This window comes from Tupaia chinensis, unplaced genomic scaffold, assembly GCF_000334495.1.
Source record: "Tupaia chinensis unplaced genomic scaffold, TupChi_1.0 Scaffold000539_1, whole genome shotgun sequence".
NCBI lineage: Eukaryota > Metazoa > Chordata > Mammalia > Scandentia > Tupaiidae > Tupaia > Tupaia belangeri.
In genome coordinates this window covers 478,058-499,200 of record NW_006160052.1, presented here as the reverse complement: position 1 = coordinate 499,200, position 21,143 = coordinate 478,058, and the positions used below count along the sequence as shown (strand labels likewise).

Below are 21,143 nucleotides of genomic sequence, written 5' to 3'. Positions count from 1 at the left end.
ATAACACGACAACACAGAAGCACACGGACTTGAATACCTCTGTGAACGAGGGAGGGTCACCCATGACCTCAAGTGCTCGCTGGGGACACACGGCCCAAGTCTGTCATGAAGTCTGCCTCCTAGGCAGGCAGTCTCCCTGTCCAGTGATGCAATCCTGGACGGATGAAAAGGGCAGACAAGATGGCAGCCATGTACTTTTGGAGCTGGTAAACAAATAGCAGAACCGAGATGTAATGAGGCCCCCACTGTGAGCGAAGCCTTGCCGAGCGATCCAGCATCACCACACGTCGAAGGGCAAGGGATAGCATCAGTTTCTGTCCTGACAGAAGGCCTGCTATACACAGCCCCACTGGTTGAACTTGTGACAAAAGGATACCAGAGTGACACCCATGCCTCTGCTGTATAGGAAGTAACTGGGGTGAGTACCAAAGTTTCCAAGGCCTGGCATTTGCATCCATTTTTCCAGGCTCACCACCTTAAAATGCAAGAAAAATATACTTTTGTATATGTGTTCTAGGACCTTGGTGGTCAAATTAACCTCTGAACATGTCACTGCCCGTGTGTACAGACTTGTACAGCATATTGGTACCACCTAGTAGATGTGCAGTTTTGTTTAGTGGAAATTCAGTGTAAGTTTAACATGGCATATTTATAATACACATTTGAATTAACTTAATGCTTTTTTTTTTTTTTTACTCTGGTAGGGAGTATATGTACTCACTAGAAAGAGACAACAGAGAGAAAGAAAAGTCCCCCTGAGGAACAACTATGCCACAATCCCTTCTCCCGTTTCTCCTTTCAGGATTTTGGATATGCACACATGTGCACCCAGAGTACTTTTCAAGCCACTGGATCCTGGACTCAAACTCCACAATTGGCCACGTGGGTTCCAGGCACCTTAACCACTATGGCACTGGCTGGCCCACGACATTCTGTTGTTGTTTTGTTTTTTTTGTTTTTGTTTGTTTGTTTTTGCTATAGGATGTATGCACTTGCTGGAGAGAGACAGAGAGGAAAAGTGAGAAATAGCCCCTCAGAGGGTATGGCCATGCTGAAATCCTTTCTCCTACATTTTCTTCTCAGGATTTTGGGCATGCACGCACATGTGCCTGGTGTGACTTTTAAGCCGACAGGTTCAGAATTCAAACTGTGGTGAGCCATCTGGGAGTACAGCGCCTTCACCAATTTGCCACCTGCTGGCTCCCCACTGCATACTTTTTAATTCACAGATTAAATAAAACAACCATTTTCCAACATACTTGTGAGATAGTCATGTCTGAAATTTTACTCTAATGGACTGGAAATGAAGTAGAAATACATCACAGAATATTAATGACCCTAAAGATTTTAAATCTTTAAGTAGCAAGTCAAACGTAGACATTTCACGAGAAGTGTGTCCATCTATGAATTCAATTCTTTCTTTTTTTTTTTTCGTTTTTTCAATTTGCCAGAGAGTACTTACGCTCACCAGAGAGACAGAAAGGGAGAGAGAGGGGAAGTGAGAAAGCACCCCAGGAGAAATGAGCATGCTGCAATCTCTTCTACATCTCATCTCTCCTTCCTTTTGGAATTTTGGGCACACAAGCACATGTGCCAGCGCATTTCTCAAGACACCAAGTCCAGAACCCAAACCATGCAGTCGGCCATGTGGGATCAGGCTGCCTTAACCACTACACCACGGACCACCCCAAAAACTTCACTTCAAATGACTATACTTGATACATGTTTGTGTTCTCTAGTTTATTTATTCACTTTTTGTGCCTTATTTAATACTTTTAGAAATAAGGAACATGCCTTCTTCACAATCTCTGGCTTCCAAAGTGCTTTACAGAGAGATGACTAATCGATTTTACCTTGGTGACAGCGGTGACAATGGAGTAAAATGAACAGAGTACAGTGTCCTGATTTATCCATGATGAAACAATAAGTAAAAGGTAGACATAGCCCTAGATCATGGAGAAGAAGCATGTAATATCACAGATCTGCTTGAGGTGAATTAGATGTTCATCTCTGATAGAAGATTGATTTAATGAGTTTGCTGGACAATCATAGAGGCAATTATCCTCCCAGTACTAATTGATTCAAGGCATTCTCTCTTCCAGAATGAGTATTCATTTCCATTTCACCATCCTAATCCAATGAATACGGACTTGTTCCTGGGATGCTAGGACCTCAGCTCCTCCTATATGCTGATCTGCCTTAATCCTCCTTCCCACACCCCACACAAGCCTCTCCACTGCTTCCCCCACACACACACACACACAGGTATTTGACTTACCTTAAAATTTTCTGGCAATGGTTTGTTCTGGTTCACCCCCACAGCAATTAAAGCTATCACAGCCATGATAGAGGAGAAGCCAAGGATTACCAAGATATTTTTGGAGCAAAATCTCTTCACGGTAGAACCTAAAACCAAAAGCAGAAGGGAAAATATCAACGAGAAATCAACAAACGCTGATTTTCCTCTCAATTCTGTCCGGTCTTGTGATAGCTATGTGGAAACCTGAGAAACAGATAGAAGTCGATCTTTACCCATGAGTCACTTGCAAAGTAACTGCGAAATTTAAGAACAAAAGGATCTGTCCGTACTGGGATGAGAAGCAACACGGAGTTAGTGGTTAGAGCAAGAAAAATGGACAAGACTGAGTCAATGATCATATATGGATTGCGGAGAAGGAAGAGTCTCAGATTGACCATTTGCTTAACAGGTCGTGTAGATCAAACAAAGATACAAGTCACGGGGCTGGCCCCACGGTGCAGGGGTCGGGCTCTGCGCAGAGAAAGCCAGAGCCCCAACGACCAGCCAGGGCTGAAGCTCTGGCCCCATCACCTGAAAAACATGTCAGGCATGTGCGTACGTGCCTAGGATCCTGATGGGAGGAAAGAGATTGTAGCATGACCAGACCTTGTTTTTCCAGGAGGAGGGGACTTATCTTTTTCATGTGTAAAAATGCACCTTCTGACTTAATAATACTTAAAGGAGAGAGAGAACAAGTAACAAAAAACAAGGATAACTCTCCTCATTTTTAAAATCTACCATAAAAAAAAAAACATTGACGATACTAAAAAGTCTTATATATCATCAAACTTCAAATCCCACCACGCCATGACATTTCTTGGCTTGACATAACTCTCCCATTACCCCCTGGCATAATAAGCAATTAGTAATAGCTTAGAGGCTGAGGAGTCTGAGTATCTCAGATCACTGTTCACATGACCTTATCTCCTTTCTAGTTTCACCCTATCGTGAGACATAAAAAATAAGCTCCAACAGAATTTATGAAAGGCAAAGTTATGTTAGTCAGATGTAAACATCATTTAGAGGTGGAGAACAGGAAATGGGGCGGTTGCATCATTCTCTCCCTCCTGACAACTCAGCCTCTTCCTCGCTCAACTTTACAAACTAGTCCCCACTTTCTTCTTAGGCCTTCGAGAGGAAAGATAGGATGACATAATAAAGAAACATATGGAAATGAGCCGGGTTCTCCAGAATAGTTTTAATTTCTCCAAGAACAGAGAGTAAGATCAAAAGAGTTAGAAGAGGATCTCGCGCCTCCTCCTCTTCCCGTCTTGGTGGATAAGCAGCTGGTGGAGGTTAAGATGGGAGCTCCTCCTCAGCAGAAGTTTAGACTTACCCAGGGACTGTCACTGTATGGATCTCCAGGATCCATCAACCTCTGGAACCGTTAACCACTCCCTACCTATCAGACCAAACAATAGAACACTTTGGAGAAAAGTTTTAGCAACTCTATTCCTTCCAAACAAGGAACAGTGGGAAATTTATAGCATGTCCCTCTTCTCCCTTCCCCAAAGAACCTCCACCTTACATAGATGCCCTCCTCTCAGGATGAACTCAACTGCATAATCTGCATAATCTCATTCCCTTTTGTGACCAGTTCAACAAAGGGTCCACAAGACCTATAAGAAGTCTACTGGGGCAAACTCAGTTAAAGAAAGAAAGAAAGAGAGAGAGAAAGAGAGAAAGAGAGAAAGAGAGAAAGAGAGAAAGCGAGAAAGCGAGGAAGCGAGGAAGCGAGGAAGCGAGGAAGCGAGGAAGCGAGGAAGCGAGGAAGCGAGGAAGCGAGGAAGCGAGGAAGAGAGGAAGGAAGAAAGGAAGAAAGAAAGAAAGAAAAGCCCTTCTCTCTCCTTCCCTGGTCATTGCCCAGCATCAATGGGGTGAAATCCAATGATGACAGAGTAGAGGGATGGTGAAAGCCTGAGTACCCAATGGCACTCTGAGCTGATAAATCAACCCACCTTGAGCCATCCTCCCTTTTGTTCTGATCCCATTAGGACCAGGACTTTAATCACTTGAAGCCAAAACATCCTGGCACAACCAATGAGGCAGAAACGTCCTCTGGAATCTGAAAAAGAATCCCCCTTGGGACCAGCAGTTAGCGTAATGGCTATGTCGCTGGACTCCCACCTAGTCGACCGCGATCTGCATCCTGGACCCAGTGGCTTAAAACTCACGCTGGGTGCGTGTGCGTGCGTGCCCAAGATCCCGAGAGGAGAATGGAGGAGAAGGGATTGCGGCGTGGCCATCCCCTCTGGGGGGTGATTTCTCGCTTTCTGTCTCTCTGTCTCTGTCTGGCGAGCGCACACGCCCTATAGCAAAAACCTCTCCAAAAGAAAAAAAAAAAAAGAATCCCCCCTAAGAACTCCACACCCCAACTCCCAAACTTGGGATAGTGACAAATACTGTTCTAATAAGCATGCGTGCTTTAGGAAGAACAATTACAGTACCCAAGGGCGGCTCCTCGTAGCAATGGTATAGTTTATTACAGTTTCTACTGTAATAAAATCTTGAAAGCTTTCCTCCCCAAAGCTGTTCAAAAGGTCTACCTATTTGTTTTCATAAACAGAGCAATTTTGCTGTCTAATTTCCCTTTCATTCCATATCTACTAAAGGCACTTTTCTTAGCATCCAGGTTACGACAGTGAAAAAGATCAAGAAGATCCCTGCTCTTAGGAATTTATAGTCTATTATAGTTAAGAGAGACAGATAAAGCGGAAAAGAAGTAAATAAGTGATTGCAGGTCTTGATAAGTAATAAGAAGACATTAAAACCAGTGAATGTGATCAAGTGGCTTGCACCAGAGGTGGGGATGAAAAGGAGGATAGTAGACTGAGGCTCAAAAGAGCCTCTCTGAGAACATGACATTTAGCCTGAGACCTGGATAATGAGAAAACACCAGCCATGAGGAGTGAGAACATTCTAGAAGGCACAAAACTGCAAAAGTCCAAATGATGATGAGCCGGCTCGAAGTAACTGAAATGATTTCTTCCTTTTCTTAAGAATATTTACTAACTCATGCTCACCGAACGGTTGGTTGTACATTCTACATTTGCCCAGCTTCTGCAATGATATCCACATCGCTAGATTGTATCTAAACCTTTCATCACACCCTTCTTTCTTTCTCTTTTTAAGTTTGCGATAGGGTGTGCTCTCACTGGAGAGAGGAGAGAAAGTGAGAAGGCACTCCCTCTCCCCCGGGGAAACGACCATACTGCAAGCTCTTCTCCGTTCTCCTCTAGAGATTTTGGGCACCCAGGCCCATGTGTGCTTGGTTATTCTCAAGCCCCCAGGCCTAGCATTCTAACAGCACAGTCAGCCACGTGGGCTCCAGTCATCTTAACCACACCCCTGGCTGGTGAAAACATTCTTATTTCTTATTAAACACACATACACACACACACACACACACACACACACATATATATATATATATATATATACACACTCAAAGAAAGGGGGGAAAAAAAACCCTTAAATCAGAAAGAAAGTTTAGGAATTTTTCTGTGTACAATTTTCAGAGGCATTATTACCAAAAAAAGCAACAGCTAAATTTATTGCCCAGAGAGGAGTATGTTATTCTTCCAGGGACTGTATGTCAGGTAGTTTTCAAAATCCCTGATCACGTACAAGAAGCGGAACCCTTTCCAGGCAATGACGCTAGGAGTGGGGTCCAGGTTGACACAGCCAAGGTGTGCTCATTAAAACAAGCTGGTTAGGGAACCAGCAGTTAGCGTAATGGCTATGTCGCTGGACTCCCACGTAGTCGACCGCGGTTCGTGTCCCGGACCCGGTGGCTTAAAACTCACGCCGGGTGCGTGCGTGCCCAAGATCCCGAGAGGAGAATGGAGGAGAAGGGATTGCGGCGTGACCATCCCCCCTGACGGGTGATTTCTCGCTTTCTGTCTCTATGTCTCTCTCTGTCTGTCTGGCGAGCGCACGCGCCCTACAGTGAAAATCTCTCCAAAAAAAAAAAAAAAGCTGGTTAGATCACCTCTCCCTTCCCCTGGGGCTCCAGGTCCCATGACTGCTATAGTTAGTCTACTCTGGGAAATTCGCACTCACTGTCCCCTGAAATGCCCTTTGCTTACCTCCCAGATGACAGAAATGTGGTTTCTATCATACAATGTGAAATGGTGTTTCAAAAACCAATTTTGCAAAACAATTTTACCAGAAATTCCCGACGGTAAAGTGCTGTGGTTTTCCCTGGAATCAGCGGGCTACGCTGGAGAACTCACAACTGCGCAGTCGCTCCGTGCCCATCTGCCATGTAATGATCACAACGGCTTTTCTGTTTAAAGCGAGGAAGCCAGGCAATAGCGTCACCTCGTCACTTGACAGACAGTACTGAAGGAAACCCGTGCTTTAAGAACACAGACTGATTTCAAGCCAACTAGCTACGCCGGACACAAAAGGAGCTGGTGCTTTCGATTCTTATAAAGACAGCCAAGGTCAGGGCCACTTAGAATCCTATTACAATAAAATTCGAATCGTTTAATTTTGTCTTTAATCAAAATCCTGCTGCACAGAGAAATCCCAGCAGCTCTACTTCATGATATCAAAAATAGAATTACCTTAAAACTTTACTCCACTAATAAACAGCTTTGAGAGGCCAGTTGATGGCACCAGGTAGAATGCAGTGCTGCGAGCCTGGCCCATGTGAGGTTTCTGATTCAAGGCTAGAGTCCCCCCAAGTACTCCAGGCATGTGTGCCCCAGACCTGGGGCTGGCTGAGGGCGGGAGCTGATCACATAAAGACCCTGTCGGGGTGCTCTCTCTATGTCTCTCTCTCTCTCTTTGTCTGTCTCTCATAGAAGAACGAACTTAAAACAGATTTGGGATGTTGACACATGTGATGAGTTTCAGATAAAGACCCAGTGCAAATGACTGGACTAAATTGTTTCCAATTTCTGATGGGTCACATCTGGTCTAAGGCTGGCTTGTCACGGAGAGAACCAAACAGCAAATCTGTACGAGCACTGGGGAGTCTGTGGTCTTTCCTGTGTTTACAGTCCACTGATGGAATCATCGCTGAAGTTCAAGGACCTGGCCCGAAGTTGGTTACCATTCCCCTCCCTCTTCCTTTTTTTTTTTTTTTTTTTTTGAGCAGTTTTTGCTATAGGGCGCGTGTGCTTGCCAGAAAAGACAGGGAGAGAGAGAGACAGAAAGTGAGAAATCACCCCCCAGGGGAGTGGCCACACCTCAATCCCTTCTCTTCCATGCTCCTCCATTCTCCTCTCGGGATCCTGGGCACGCACGCACACATGCCCGGCGTGAGTTTAAGCCCCCAAGTCTGGGACTCGAACCGCGGTCAGCTACATGGGAGTCCAGCGACATAGCCATTTCGCCAACTGCTGGTCCCTCCCCTAACTCCTACAGTCAGAGTCTCTACACCATCTCAGCTACCTCCCTTCCTCTCCATTAGGGAGTTCTTGCGGACACAGGCTTAGCTGCTTCATTCCAGACCCCTCAGACCCACCTTCTTCTACAGTAATATCTACGCCCTTGTTACGGTATCCCCTACCTCCTATCTGATTTCCTACAATGGCCCTTTCCTCCTCTTTCAGAATCCATCCTACATATGGCTGAAGAAATCTTCACTAATTGACATTCTGAAGGAACCAGCAGATAACATAATGGTTAAGTCTCTTGACCCTGATTCAAGTCCCAGACCCAGTGACTTAAAACTCACACAAGATGCATGTGCGTGCGTGCCCAAGATCCCGAGAGGAGACTGGAGAAGGGATTGCGGTGTGGCCATCCCCCTGGAGGATGATTTCTCGCTTTCTGTTTCTCTGTATCTCTCTGTCTCTCCAGTGAATACATGTGCCCTATAGCAAATATCTCTCTTTAAGAAAAAAAAAAAAAATGACGTTCTGAAGGCTCTTACTGACCCAGAATCTCTGGAAGCTTCTTTCTGCTTACCAGACAAAAGCCATGCTGGTCTACCTAGGCCTCCCAGCCCTTCAGAAATGGAAGCCTTTCCCATCTCACCATTCTAACAAACAAATCTGCTGGTGTCCGAGATCAGAGCGTCTGACTTTATGACCACCAGAAATCAAGCTCCCTGAGGGCAGGACTTTTTATCTGTCTTATTTATGGCCGTATCTCATGTTATTTATGGCCATTTCTCATGTTGAATCAATGGCTGAATGAACATTGGATTCTCTGAAATTTTTCAGTGTGAGAGTTTCTTCACTTGGAATTCCATCCCCTTCATTGTCCCCCATGTCTTTTTCCTTGTCTCTGCTCTACAGAAAGCCATGCTCCCCTCAATGCCTTTCAAAACTCAATTATTCTAGTAGTCCTCTCTCCATGTGCTACCTCTAGATACTTAAAGATTTGAATCAGTTCAGGTTGGGAGTTGGAGATGTTGGAGAGTGGCTTACTTCATTCGTTCCTTCAATTAGTCACTCAACAATTATTTATTGAATGCACAATGCTACGCACTAGACTCTGACCTACGGCAGTAAATAAAGTGGATGAATGTCCCCGTGCTCATAGCATTTATATTTTAGCTGGAGGAAAAAAAAAAACAACAAGAAGTAAGATAAATGAGTAAAATTTATGTTATATACTGTAATGATGGGTGGTAAGAAAGACAAAAAATCAAGGAGGGTGAAGAGGAAAGATGGAAAGATAAGGGAAGGTCTTGCTGAGAAGGTGATCTTGAGTGACAGAGACAAGGGAACAGGGAGAGAGCATGCATACCTCTGGGTGAGGACACTTAAGGCAGCTGGAACTCCATGCGCAAAGGCCCTGAGGTAGGAAGTCGCCTAGCCATGAGGCAGGGTGACTGGGAGAGGAGTGAGGGGCAGCACAGTAAGAGACGGGCAGAGGGGTAATGAGGCACCTTGCTCACAGAGCCTTTAAGATCCCGGTAAGAGCACTGCCTTGCTCCGAGATACCTATCTTACTCCTAGAGTCATTTGTGCAACCCATGTTCAGCTCCTAAGGGGTGAACAAGGAACTATCAGTGCGTGAAGTTCCTGGAGAGTGAGGGCACGGCCTGTTAGGATAGCACACCCCTGCTTCTTGTGGTAATGTGGTATGAAGACTACCCCAATGAAGTCAGGCAACCACACAGGCAAGTGTGGACAGAGGCTGGCTCCCTCAGAGCAGAGCTTGTGCCGAAACCAGGGCTGTGCAGATGCAGCCCGGAGGAGTAAACACCTTCACATGGAAAGGTCTTCTCCATACCTTCTAGACTTTGTGATGGCTCAGAACTGAAGAGTGTATTCTGAAAGGACATCATCAAGAAATGTCACAGAGCCAACAGTCACCAGGATCCGTCAGCAGAATACAAATTCTGTAGACTTCTGGGGGATGGCTCAAGCCAGAGCACAGTTCAGACAAGCTTTACCTTTGCTGGGTCTCTCTAAGCCTCTATTTCCTCCTCTGCAAAGTGTGAGTCGTAACAGTACCTACTTCATAGGGTTGCTATGGAAGATTCGATGAGCTAACAATGCATAATAGTCTGTACTTAAAGAGCTCTGTCTTCGGATTCTACTCAACACTTCAAATGTAGCAACTAATTGAATCCTTATGATCCACCTATGAGGTAGACGTACTATTAACACCTATATAAAAATATGTATCAGTTTCCTAAATCTGTCACTACAGATTAACACGAAAGAGGTAGATTAAAACAGAAAATTATTCTCTCACAATTCTGGAGGCCAGAGAGTCCAAAATCGAGGTGTCAGCAAGGCCATGCTCTGGAGCAGATTCCTTTCTTGCCTCTCCCACTCTGCGGGAGCTCCTGTCACTCCTTGGCTTGTGGCCATATCACTTCAGTCTCTGCCTCTGTCTTTACATGGCCCTTCCCCCTGCATCTCCATGTGTCAAATTTACCTCTCCTTTCTCTTATAAGGACATCAGTCATTGGATTTAGGGCCTACTTTAAATCCAGTATGATCTGGGGCTTACAGCGAAACAGCTGTGAACCAAGAATACAAGCTAGTTAAAATGTCAAAGAGTGGAAAGAAAAAATCATAAATAAAAGCTAATAACTTCCTCTGAGGTCTGTGGTTCAAGAGATCAGTAGAACAAGATATGGTTACTTAATTCCCGAGCCTCTCTTCCTCTCTGTTCTCAGTCCCACCTCTCCCTGCCCTCCTCTTCCCTTCTTCCCGGGAAGCTCCGTCTTCCTGCGTATAGCTCCCGATCTATGTCCATTTTATTTTATTCCCTTTCTTTTGCCTTTTGCCCTTAAGAAACTGGTTACAGGAGGAATTGCCTGGACTGTTCTCACTGATGACACCAATGCTCTAGCTTTTAAAACCACAGCGTCCTGGGCTGGCCCTGTCGTGCTGTGCTTAGAAAGCCAGAATCCCCCATGGGCCAGATGCAGTTAGAATCCCAGCCCCGGCAACTATAAAACACTCAGAGCATGAGTGTGTATGTGCTCAAAATCCTGATGGGAAGGAAAAACGGAGGAGAGATTACAGTGTGACCAGGCCTCACTGGGGGAGACTCTCTCACTCGCTCTCGTTCTCACTCTTGCTCTCACTTTTTTTCTTTTTCTCCCCCATCTCTCTCTCTCTCTCTCTCTCTCTCTCTCGTGCATGTGCCCTCTGGCAATTAAAAAAAGGGGCAGGGGTCTTTAATCCCTAATGTGTTTAATCCTCACAGTTAAGTGGTAGAAGGCTGAAGCTGTGATTCTCAGGAAAAAATAGGATTTGCCCAGAGTCATACACCTTACAAACAGCAGAGCAGACATTGGAGCCAAGTCTCTCAACTCCGCTCCAGTACCTTTGACAGTTGCTCTGCTTTACTGACATGTAGAAACTGCCCAGCTTCGTGCCTTCTCAGATGGACCCTGTGCCAATGAACTCCCCCAGCTTCCAATTCTTCCAGTTCTCAGAAAATGGAAAGATCCCATGCTATATCCCACATCCCATATTTCTGCATCCAGGGCCAAATCAAAGGATAAAGTCACTGAGTTGGATGGGTTTTTTCCTGCCTTTATTTTAGTTAAGAGGCTCAGTACAAATGTCAATAAAAACACAAATGCTAACATTAACCTGAAGGTGTCAATGATAACCTGTTAGTTAAGGGTAAAAAGCAAAGGAAAAGGGATAAAATAAAATAGACCTAGGGCTAGGGGACAGACACAGGAAGACAAAGCCAGTTCTGGGATGGAGCCGGGACAAGAAGAGAGGCAGAGGCCAGCGACGAGCACATAACCCACGTCCTGCTCCACTCATCTCTGGAACCACAGACCTCAGAGGAGGTCACTGGCATATGTGACCTTTATTTCCACTCTCTGACATTTTATTTAGTGGGTTGTTCTCAGCCCAGTTCTTTAGCTAGAAAAGAAGAGCAGTTATCTTAACCAAGTAGCCGACTGACACTAAGTGGACCCCTCAGAGGCTCAGCTATGGTCAGGGAGGGCCCAGCCGGTGACATCCAGACAGTGGAAACGGGGGTGAGGGTGCAGAAAAGTTCTTCCCGGCAGATCAGATTCTGCCGTCCCCCGCTCCTCAGCGCGTTCCGGTGTGGTACACTCTTCTCAGATTAGTAGCTTGTAACTGACCTTACACCTGGCTGTGCCTGCCTCTCAAACTGTTCATGACTGCAGCGTCAGAGGCCAGCAGAGGCTCTGTGTGTGGGAACTGAGGAAACAAAGCAGTCCCCTTCCCTCGGCTCTCCTACCACACCATTCAGTCTCTCTTCACTCATGCCCTTTCTGGACTCCCCTGACTGAGCGCAATAGACCCTTGTGGTTGGTGTGGAACCCCAGGCCTAAGCGCAGGGTTGGTAGGGAGGCGGGCTGTTTCCTGCTAAGTAATGTCACCGAGACGGCAGACAGGAATTCCCTGTGTCCCACCAAAAGTCCCTACAATCTTCCGTATCAATAGTCTCTGCTATAAGCACATCGCTTCCACTCAATGAATCTTCTCCCACATCTAAAGTTGAAAAATTGGGCCCTGGGGGTTCTACCCTTTCTAAGAGCAATTGCGTCTGTCAACAAGCCTTGTTTATTTGCAGATGGTGAGAAAGACAGAAAGTCTGTACTGGTCACACTTCACTAATGAGGGGAAATAGTGGCAGGAGGAACCAACTCACCCAGGTTGTCTACCCTTATACAAGGTATTCTATACCGCATTCATAAATTCTCTTATTTCTACTCCTCATTTCTGTACATGTGAGGTACAAAGTTCAGAAAAATTCAGATACATAAAAACACTATTACAGAAAAAATACGCTATAAATGTAGTAAAAAAATGATAAACTGAGAAAAATGTTTGCCAAAATTATTTTTACTTTGGGTGCTGGGAGATGGCATGGTGGTTAAGGCACTGGATTCCCACATGGCCAACCATGGTTTGAGTCCTGGATCTGGCAGCTTGAAAAATCATGCTGAGCATGCGTCCATACGTGTCCAAATCCCAAGAGAAGAATGGAGGAGAAGGGACTGTGGCATGGCCAACCCCCCGGGGGGTGATTTCTCATTCCCCTTTCTCTATCTTTCTCTCTCCAGCCAGAGTACACGCTCTATAGCAAAAACCTCAAAACAGAAAAATAAAATAAAGAGCGAGAGGGAAATCAATCCCCAGAGGGGATGGCCACTCTGCAGTTCCCTCTCCATCCTTCTCCTCTCAGGATTTTGGGCACACATGCACAAGTACTCTGTGTGTTTATCAAGCCGCCAGGTCTGGGACTCGAACCACACCTTAACCTCCATGCCACCTGCTGACCTGCAAAAACTATTTTAGGTTGGATAAGTGGAGGCCATTTGGTGGCACAGAGATAATGCAAGTCTCTTCAGTGCTAGACCCACACAGGGCAGTTCCGAGTTCCCACCCAGGGGATCCCTGTGCCTGTCTCAGCTAGCTATTGCCAAGGGTGGACCGTGGCATGAAGACACTTTGGAGGTGCCTGTCTTTCTCTCTCTCTCTAAATAAACTTTTAAAAAATCTCAAAAGAAATGGACACATAGTATCCACTTCTTGCCAAAATTATATTTATTTGAGAAGGTGATCTTGAGTGACAGAGACAAGGGAACAGGGAGAGAGCATGCATACCTCTGGGTGAGGACACTTAAGGCAGCTGGAACTCCATGCGCAAAGGCCCTGAGGTAGGAAGTCGCCTAGCCATGAGGCAGGGTGACTGGGAGAGGAGTGAGGGGCAGCACAGTAAGAGACGGGCAGAGGGGTAATGAGGCACCTTGCTCACAGAGCCTTTAAGATCCCGGTAAGAGCACTGCCTTGCTCCGAGATACCTATCTTACTCCTAGAGTCATTTGTGCAACCCATGTTCAGCTCCTAAGGGGTGAACAAGGAACTATCAGTGCGTGAAGTTCCTGGAGAGTGAGGGCACGGCCTGTTAGGATAGCACACCCCTGCTTCTTGTGGTAATGTGGTATGAAGACTACCCCAATGAAGTCAGGCAACCACACAGGCAAGTGTGGACAGAGGCTGGCTCCCTCAGAGCAGAGCTTGTGCCGAAACCAGGGCTGTGCAGATGCAGCCCGGAGGAGTAAACACCTTCACATGGAAAGGTCTTCTCCATACCTTCTAGACTTTGTGATGGCTCAGAACTGAAGAGTGTATTCTGAAAGGACATCATCAAGAAATGTCACAGAGCCAACAGTCACCAGGATCCGTCAGCAGAATACAAATTCTGTAGACTTCTGGGGGATGGCTCAAGCCAGAGCACAGTTCAGACAAGCTTTACCTTTGCTGGGTCTCTCTAAGCCTCTATTTCCTCCTCTGCAAAGTGTGAGTCGTAACAGTACCTACTTCATAGGGTTGCTATGGAAGATTCGATGAGCTAACAATGCATAATAGTCTGTACTTAAAGAGCTCTGTCTTCGGATTCTACTCAACACTTCAAATGTAGCAACTAATTGAATCCTTATGATCCACCTATGAGGTAGACGTACTATTAACACCTATATAAAAATATGTATCAGTTTCCTAAATCTGTCACTACAGATTAACACGAAAGAGGTAGATTAAAACAGAAAATTATTCTCTCACAATTCTGGAGGCCAGAGAGTCCAAAATCGAGGTGTCAGCAAGGCCATGCTCTGGAGCAGATTCCTTTCTTGCCTCTCCCACTCTGCGGGAGCTCCTGTCACTCCTTGGCTTGTGGCCATATCACTTCAGTCTCTGCCTCTGTCTTTACATGGCCCTTCCCCCTGCATCTCCATGTGTCAAATTTACCTCTCCTTTCTCTTATAAGGACATCAGTCATTGGATTTAGGGCCTACTTTAAATCCAGTATGATCTGGGGCTTACAGCGAAACAGCTGTGAACCAAGAATACAAGCTAGTTAAAATGTCAAAGAGTGGAAAGAAAAAATCATAAATAAAAGCTAATAACTTCCTCTGAGGTCTGTGGTTCAAGAGATCAGTAGAACAAGATATGGTTACTTAATTCCCGAGCCTCTCTTCCTCTCTGTTCTCAGTCCCACCTCTCCCTGCCCTCCTCTTCCCTTCTTCCCGGGAAGCTCCGTCTTCCTGCGTATAGCTCCCGATCTATGTCCATTTTATTTTATTCCCTTTCTTTTGCCTTTTGCCCTTAAGAAACTGGTTACAGGAGGAATTGCCTGGACTGTTCTCACTGATGACACCAATGCTCTAGCTTTTAAAACCACAGCGTCCTGGGCTGGCCCTGTCGTGCTGTGCTTAGAAAGCCAGAATCCCCCATGGGCCAGATGCAGTTAGAATCCCAGCCCCGGCAACTATAAAACACTCAGAGCATGAGTGTGTATGTGCTCAAAATCCTGATGGGAAGGAAAAACGGAGGAGAGATTACAGTGTGACCAGGCCTCACTGGGGGAGACTCTCTCACTCGCTCTCGTTCTCACTCTTGCTCTCACTTTTTTTCTCTTTTTCTCCCCCATCTCTCTCTCTCTCTCTCTCTCTCTCTCGTGCATGTGCCCTCTGGCAATTAAAAAAAGGGGCAGGGGTCTTTAATCCCTAATGTGTTTAATCCTCACAGTTAAGTGGTAGAAGGCTGAAGCTGTGATTCTCAGGAAAAAATAGGATTTGCCCAGAGTCATACACCTTACAAACAGCAGAGCAGACATTGGAGCCAAGTCTCTCAACTCCGCTCCAGTACCTTTGACAGTTGCTCTGCTTTACTGACATGTAGAAACTGCCCAGCTTCGTGCCTTCTCAGATGGACCCTGTGCCAATGAACTCCCCCAGCTTCCAATTCTTCCAGTTCTCAGAAAATGGAAAGATCCCATGCTATATCCCACATCCCATATTTCTGCATCCAGGGCCAAATCAAAGGATAAAGTCACTGAGTTGGATGGGTTTTTTCCTGCCTTTATTTTAGTTAAGAGGCTCAGTACAAATGTCAATAAAAACACAAATGCTAACATTAACCTGAAGGTGTCAATGATAACCTGTTAGTTAAGGGTAAAAAGCAAAGGAAAAGGGATAAAATAAAATAGACCTAGGGCTGGGGGACAGACACAGGAGGACAAAGCCAGTTCTGGGATGGAGCCGGGACAAGAAGAGAGGCAGAGGCCAGCGACGAGCACATAACCCACGTCCTGCTCCACTCATCTCTGGAACCACAGACCTCAGAGGAGGTCACTGGCATTTATATGTGACCTTTATTTCCACTCTCTGACATTTTATTTAGTGGGTTGTTCTCAGCCCAGTTCTTTAGCTAGAAAAGAAGAGCAGTTATCTTAACCAAGTAGCCGACTGACACTAAGTGGACCCCTCAGAGGCTCAGCTATGGTCAGGGAGGGCCCAGCCGGTGACATCCAGACAGTGGAAACGGGGGTGAGGGTGCAGAAAAGTTCTTCCCGGCAGATCAGATTCTGCCGTCCCCCGCTCCTCAGCGCGTTCCGGTGTGGTACACTCTTCTCAGATTAGTAGCTTGTAACTGACCTTACACCTGGCTGTGCCTGCCTCTCAAACTGTTCATGACTGCAGCGTCAGAGGCCAGCAGAGGCTCTGTGTGTGGGAACTGAGGAAACAAAGCAGTCCCCTTCCCTCGGCTCTCCTACCACACCATTCAGTCTCTCTTCACTCATGCCCTTTCTGGACTCCCCTGACTGAGCGCAATAGACCCTTGTGGTTGGTGTGGAACCCCAGGCCTAAGCGCAGGGTTGGTAGGGAGGCGGGCTGTTTCCTGCTAAGTAATGTCACCGAGACGGCAGACAGGAATTCCCTGTGTCCCACCAAAAGTCCCTACAATCTTCCGTATCAATAGTCTCTGCTATAAGCACATCGCTTCCACTCAATGAATCTTCTCCCACATCTAAAGTTGAAAAATTGGGCCCTGGGGGTTCTACCCTTTCTAAGAGCAATTGCGTCTGTCAACAAGCCTTGTTTATTTGCAGATGGTGAGAAAGACAGAAAGTCTGTACTGGTCACACTTCACTAATGAGGGGAAATAGTGGCAGGAGGAACCAACTCACCCAGGTTGTCTACCCTTATACAAGGTATTCTATACCGCATTCATAAATTCTCTTATTTCTACTCCTCATTTCTGTACATGTGAGGTACAAAGTTCAGAAAAATTCAGATACATAAAAACACTATTACAGAAAAAATACGCTATAAATGTAGTAAAAAAATGATAAACTGAGAAAAATGTTTGCCAAAATTATTTTTACTTTGGGTGCTGGGAGATGGCATGGTGGTTAAGGCACTGGATTCCCACATGGCCAACCATGGTTTGAGTCCTGGATCTGGCAGCTTGAAAAATCATGCTGAGCATGCGTCCATACGTGTCCAAATCCCAAGAGAAGAATGGAGGAGAAGGGACTGTGGCATGGCCAACCCCCCGGGGGGTGATTTCTCATTCCCCTTTCTCTATCTTTCTCTCTCCAGCCAGAGTACACGCTCTATAGCAAAAACCTCAAAACAGAAAAATAAAATAAAGAGCGAGAGGGAAATCAATCCCCAGAGGGGATGGCCACGTCCATACGTGCCCAAATCCCAAGAGAAGAATGGAGGAGAAGGGACTGTGGCATGGCCAACCCCCCGGGGGGTGATTTCTCATTCCCCTTTCTCTATCTTTCTCTCTCCAGCCAGAGTACACGCTCTATAGCAAAAACCTCAAAACAGAAAAATAAAATAAAGAGCGAGAGGGAAATCAATCCCCAGAGGGGATGGCCACTCTGCAGTTCCCTCTCCATCCTTCTCCTCTCAGGATTTTGGGCACACATGCACAAGTACTCTGTGTGTTTATCAAGCCGCCAGGTCTGGGACTCGAACCACACCTTAACCTCCATGCCACCTGCTGACCTGCAAAAACTATTTTAGGTTGGATAAGTGGAGGCCATTTGGTGGCACAGAGATAATGCAAGTCTCTTCAGTGCTAGACCCACACAGGGCAGTTCCGAGTTCCCACCCAGGGGATCCCTGTGCCTGTCTCAGCTAGCTATTGCCAAGGGTGGACCGTGGCATGAAGACACTTTGGAGGTGCCTGTCTTTCTCTCTCTCTCTAAATAAACTTTTAAAAAATCTCAAAAGAAATGGACACATAGTATCCACTTCTTGCCAAAATTATATTCATTTATTGCCAAATAATATTCACTTTTTGCCAAAGTTTAAAAAACACCGACGGCAGCAAATGTTGGTAAAGATGCAGAGCAACTGGAAACGCTTGTACATTGCAGCTAAGGATGTGAAAATGGCAAAGCCACTTCGGGAAGGTGGCAGTTTCTTGTGAAGTTAAACGTATATTTACCATATAAATACGTAATCCCATTCTCAAGTATTTATCTGAAAAAAGTGATGACATATGTCTATACAGAAACATGTACCTAATATTTCTAACAGCTATATTCATAATCAAATAAGCAGCAACGCAGAACGATCCAAATGTCCGTCAACTGGAGATACGTACGCTGTGATATAAACCACACAAAGGAATTCTACTCGGAAATAAAGAAGGAACAGACTACTGATGAATGCAACAACACGGCAAATCTCAAAAGCACTATGCTAAGCAAAAGATGCCAAACTCAGAAGGCTAAATACCGTATGATGTCATTGCTATGATATTCTGGAAAAGGCAAAACTTAGGACAGAATTTAGAACAGTGGGCAGACTCAGGGAAGGAATAGAGGTTGGACTACAAAGGCCCAGAGGAACATTTTGGAGATGATGGAAAGTTCTCCATCTTGACAGGAGTATGGCTAGATGACTATACATGTTTGTCAAAATTCACAGAACTGAACATCTAAATAGGGTGATTTTTTACCATAAACTTGATAAGGAAAGTGCACATATTAACAAGGATGTGGGAAACAGATACATCCATGTGGGAGAAGAAATTCGTACAACCTCTTTGGTAGGGGGTAACTTAGTAATATCTATCAAAAGGTAAATGACCCAGATTTCAACTTCCACAAATGGAATGTACTGATGTATTGAGTCTATGGATACTGACATATGAGTCTATGAGAAGATGAACGTATAGGGATGTTGGTGCAGCACTGTTTGTAACAGCAAAACTGAAAATGACAAAAGGTCATTAAAAATCATTAAAAGTCATTGAAAATGACTGGGGTGTGGGCATATAAATTCTACTACTTCATAACACATAATACTATGCAGGCATTAAGATGCTGATGAGAACTGTCTTGAGGATATTAATAACATTAATAGGACCAGCAGATGGTGTAATGTTTACATCATTGGACTTCCATGTAGTCGACCACAGTTCGAGTCCCGAACCTGGCAACTTAAAACTCATGCTGGTCACATGAGCATGGATGCCTAAAATCCCAAGAGGAGGAGGGACTGTGGTATGGCCAGCCCCTCTGGGCGGTGATTTCTTGCTTTCTATCTCTCTGGTGAGTGTATATGCCCTATAGCAAAAATCTCTCTCTCTGAAAAAAAAAAGATTTTAATTATATTAAAACCAAGATGTGGAACAATGTAACAGTATGTTCCCAATAGGGTAAGAACATAGACATCTCCACAAAAATACCGATGAATCTAATAACCATAGTAGCTGTAGAGGAACGGGCCTGGGGTTCTACAGCAAGAGCAAGTGAGGACTTCCCAACGCCATCCAAAGTCTGATGAACCATGAGGAAGACTCGCAGGCCTCAGCATATATAGTCATACAGCATATAGTCATGCTAGGCCTGATTACAGTTAAGGAGATGAAGTAAAATCAGCAAAGAGAAAAACAGGACGGGACCAAGTATAGGGAAACCAGGCACAACCTTCCAAGGATGCTCTCCCAGTGGGATCACACAGGATTCACGTAACTGCCCCAGTAACGAATTATAACAATACATATGAAACATCTACCAGGGAAGCTCAGCAGAGACCGAGTGCTCAGGGCTTTCGAAGGAGACAGTCACACAGGCACACCAACATGCCAGACTCTCACAAGGAAAGCAAGTGCCCAACACAAACCATATTGCCTGCACAAACAACCCAGGTATAGCCAACCATCCCCTCCCATCAGTTCTGAGAATGGTGGGAACACTTACAAAATCCAAGTTCCCAGACACCACCCACGGGCTGACTCTGCAAGCAACCCCCCATCCCAAAGATAGCAGTCTCAGGCCTGCACATCAGCTTCTTAACACATGGCAATTCTTTTTTTTTTTTTTAAATTTTTAAAATATGTTTCCTTTTATTTTTTTTTCTTTTTTTTTCATTTCATTTTCTTCCATATATTCAATCACATTATTATTTGTCTTACAAAATCTGAATTTTAACAGGTGAACATTTCTCCCTAGTACCGTTGATAAAACTACAAAATATCTTTCACAGATAATACCACACCTCTTTGTGCCATTAATGCTTTGCCTCCCTGTCCCTCCCCCAAATGTCCTTCCTCAGGCCCTCCTCTTTCACACACACTATATCTGGTATTTACATCTATATACTGTGTTTCTATATCCTTTAGTCAATTAGTTTCAGTCATAGAATGCAGACACTCGGCATATATTAAGTGGGGATATACAATGCCTCTCCTTCATAGCATGGCTTGCTTTACTCAGCAGTAAGTCTTCCATATTCATCCACTTCCTGTCAATTCATGGGCATTTGGGTTGTTCCCATGACTTAGCAATTGTGAATAGTGCTGCAATAAACATCAATGTGCAAGCACACCGTAATTCTTAAACTATCTTACCATGTGATCTTTATCACTCCTTCTCTCCATTGTTTCCCCTTTTTTCTTTCCCTCTCCTTACTTTTCCTTTTCTCTATTCCATTCTTAATTCCCTGAGCAATTTAAAAAAATTTTGTTAACATTTTTTTTTGAAGAGGTTTTTGCTATAGAGCGTGTGCACTCGCCAGACAGACAGAGAGAGACAGAGAGATAGAAAGCGAGAAATTACCCCCCAGGGGGCATGGCCACGCCGCAATCCCTTCTCCTCCATTCTCCTCTCGGGATCTTGGGCACGCACACACACGTGCCCGGTGTGAGTTTAAGCTATCGGGTCCTGGACTCGAACCGCGGTAGACTACATGGGAGTCCAGCAACATAGCCATTATGCTAACTGCTGGTCCCACAATTTAAAAATTTTAACAGAAATTTCCAATAACTGGGGCTTGCAGGTGGTGGATTCCCACACGGCCAATCGTGGTTCAAGTCCCGAACTTGGAAGCTTGCTTTCTCACTTTCTCTTTCACTCTCTGTCTGAATCTCTCTGGTCAAATTAAAACAATAATAATAATAATAATAATAACCAGAATTAAATAAATAATTATTTTTTTAAAAAAGAAAGAAATTTCCCATAACTCAGGGACCAGTAGATGGCGTAATGGTTATGTTGCTGGAATCCCACATCGTTAGCCACAGTTTGAATTCCAGACCCGGCAGCTTAAAACTTAGGTTGGGCGCATGTGCGAGTATGCCCAAAATCCTGAGAGGAGAATGGAGGAGAAGAGACT

The 21,143-nt window shown here is 45.1% G+C and overlaps 1 protein-coding gene across 2 annotated transcripts in view; it reads right to left on the bottom strand.

Moving 5' to 3' along the window:
* ENTPD1 (ectonucleoside triphosphate diphosphohydrolase 1) overlaps positions 1 to 21,143 on the bottom strand; it is a 117,552-nt gene that overhangs the window by 42,538 nt on the left and 53,871 nt on the right. For both annotated transcript variants that reach the window (XM_006157313.3, XM_027775260.1), the window contains exon 2: positions 2,279 to 2,406. In XM_006157313.3, the coding sequence (XP_006157375.1) occupies positions 2,279 to 2,406 (128 nt within the window). The remainder of the gene's footprint in view (positions 1 to 2,278; positions 2,407 to 21,143) is intronic.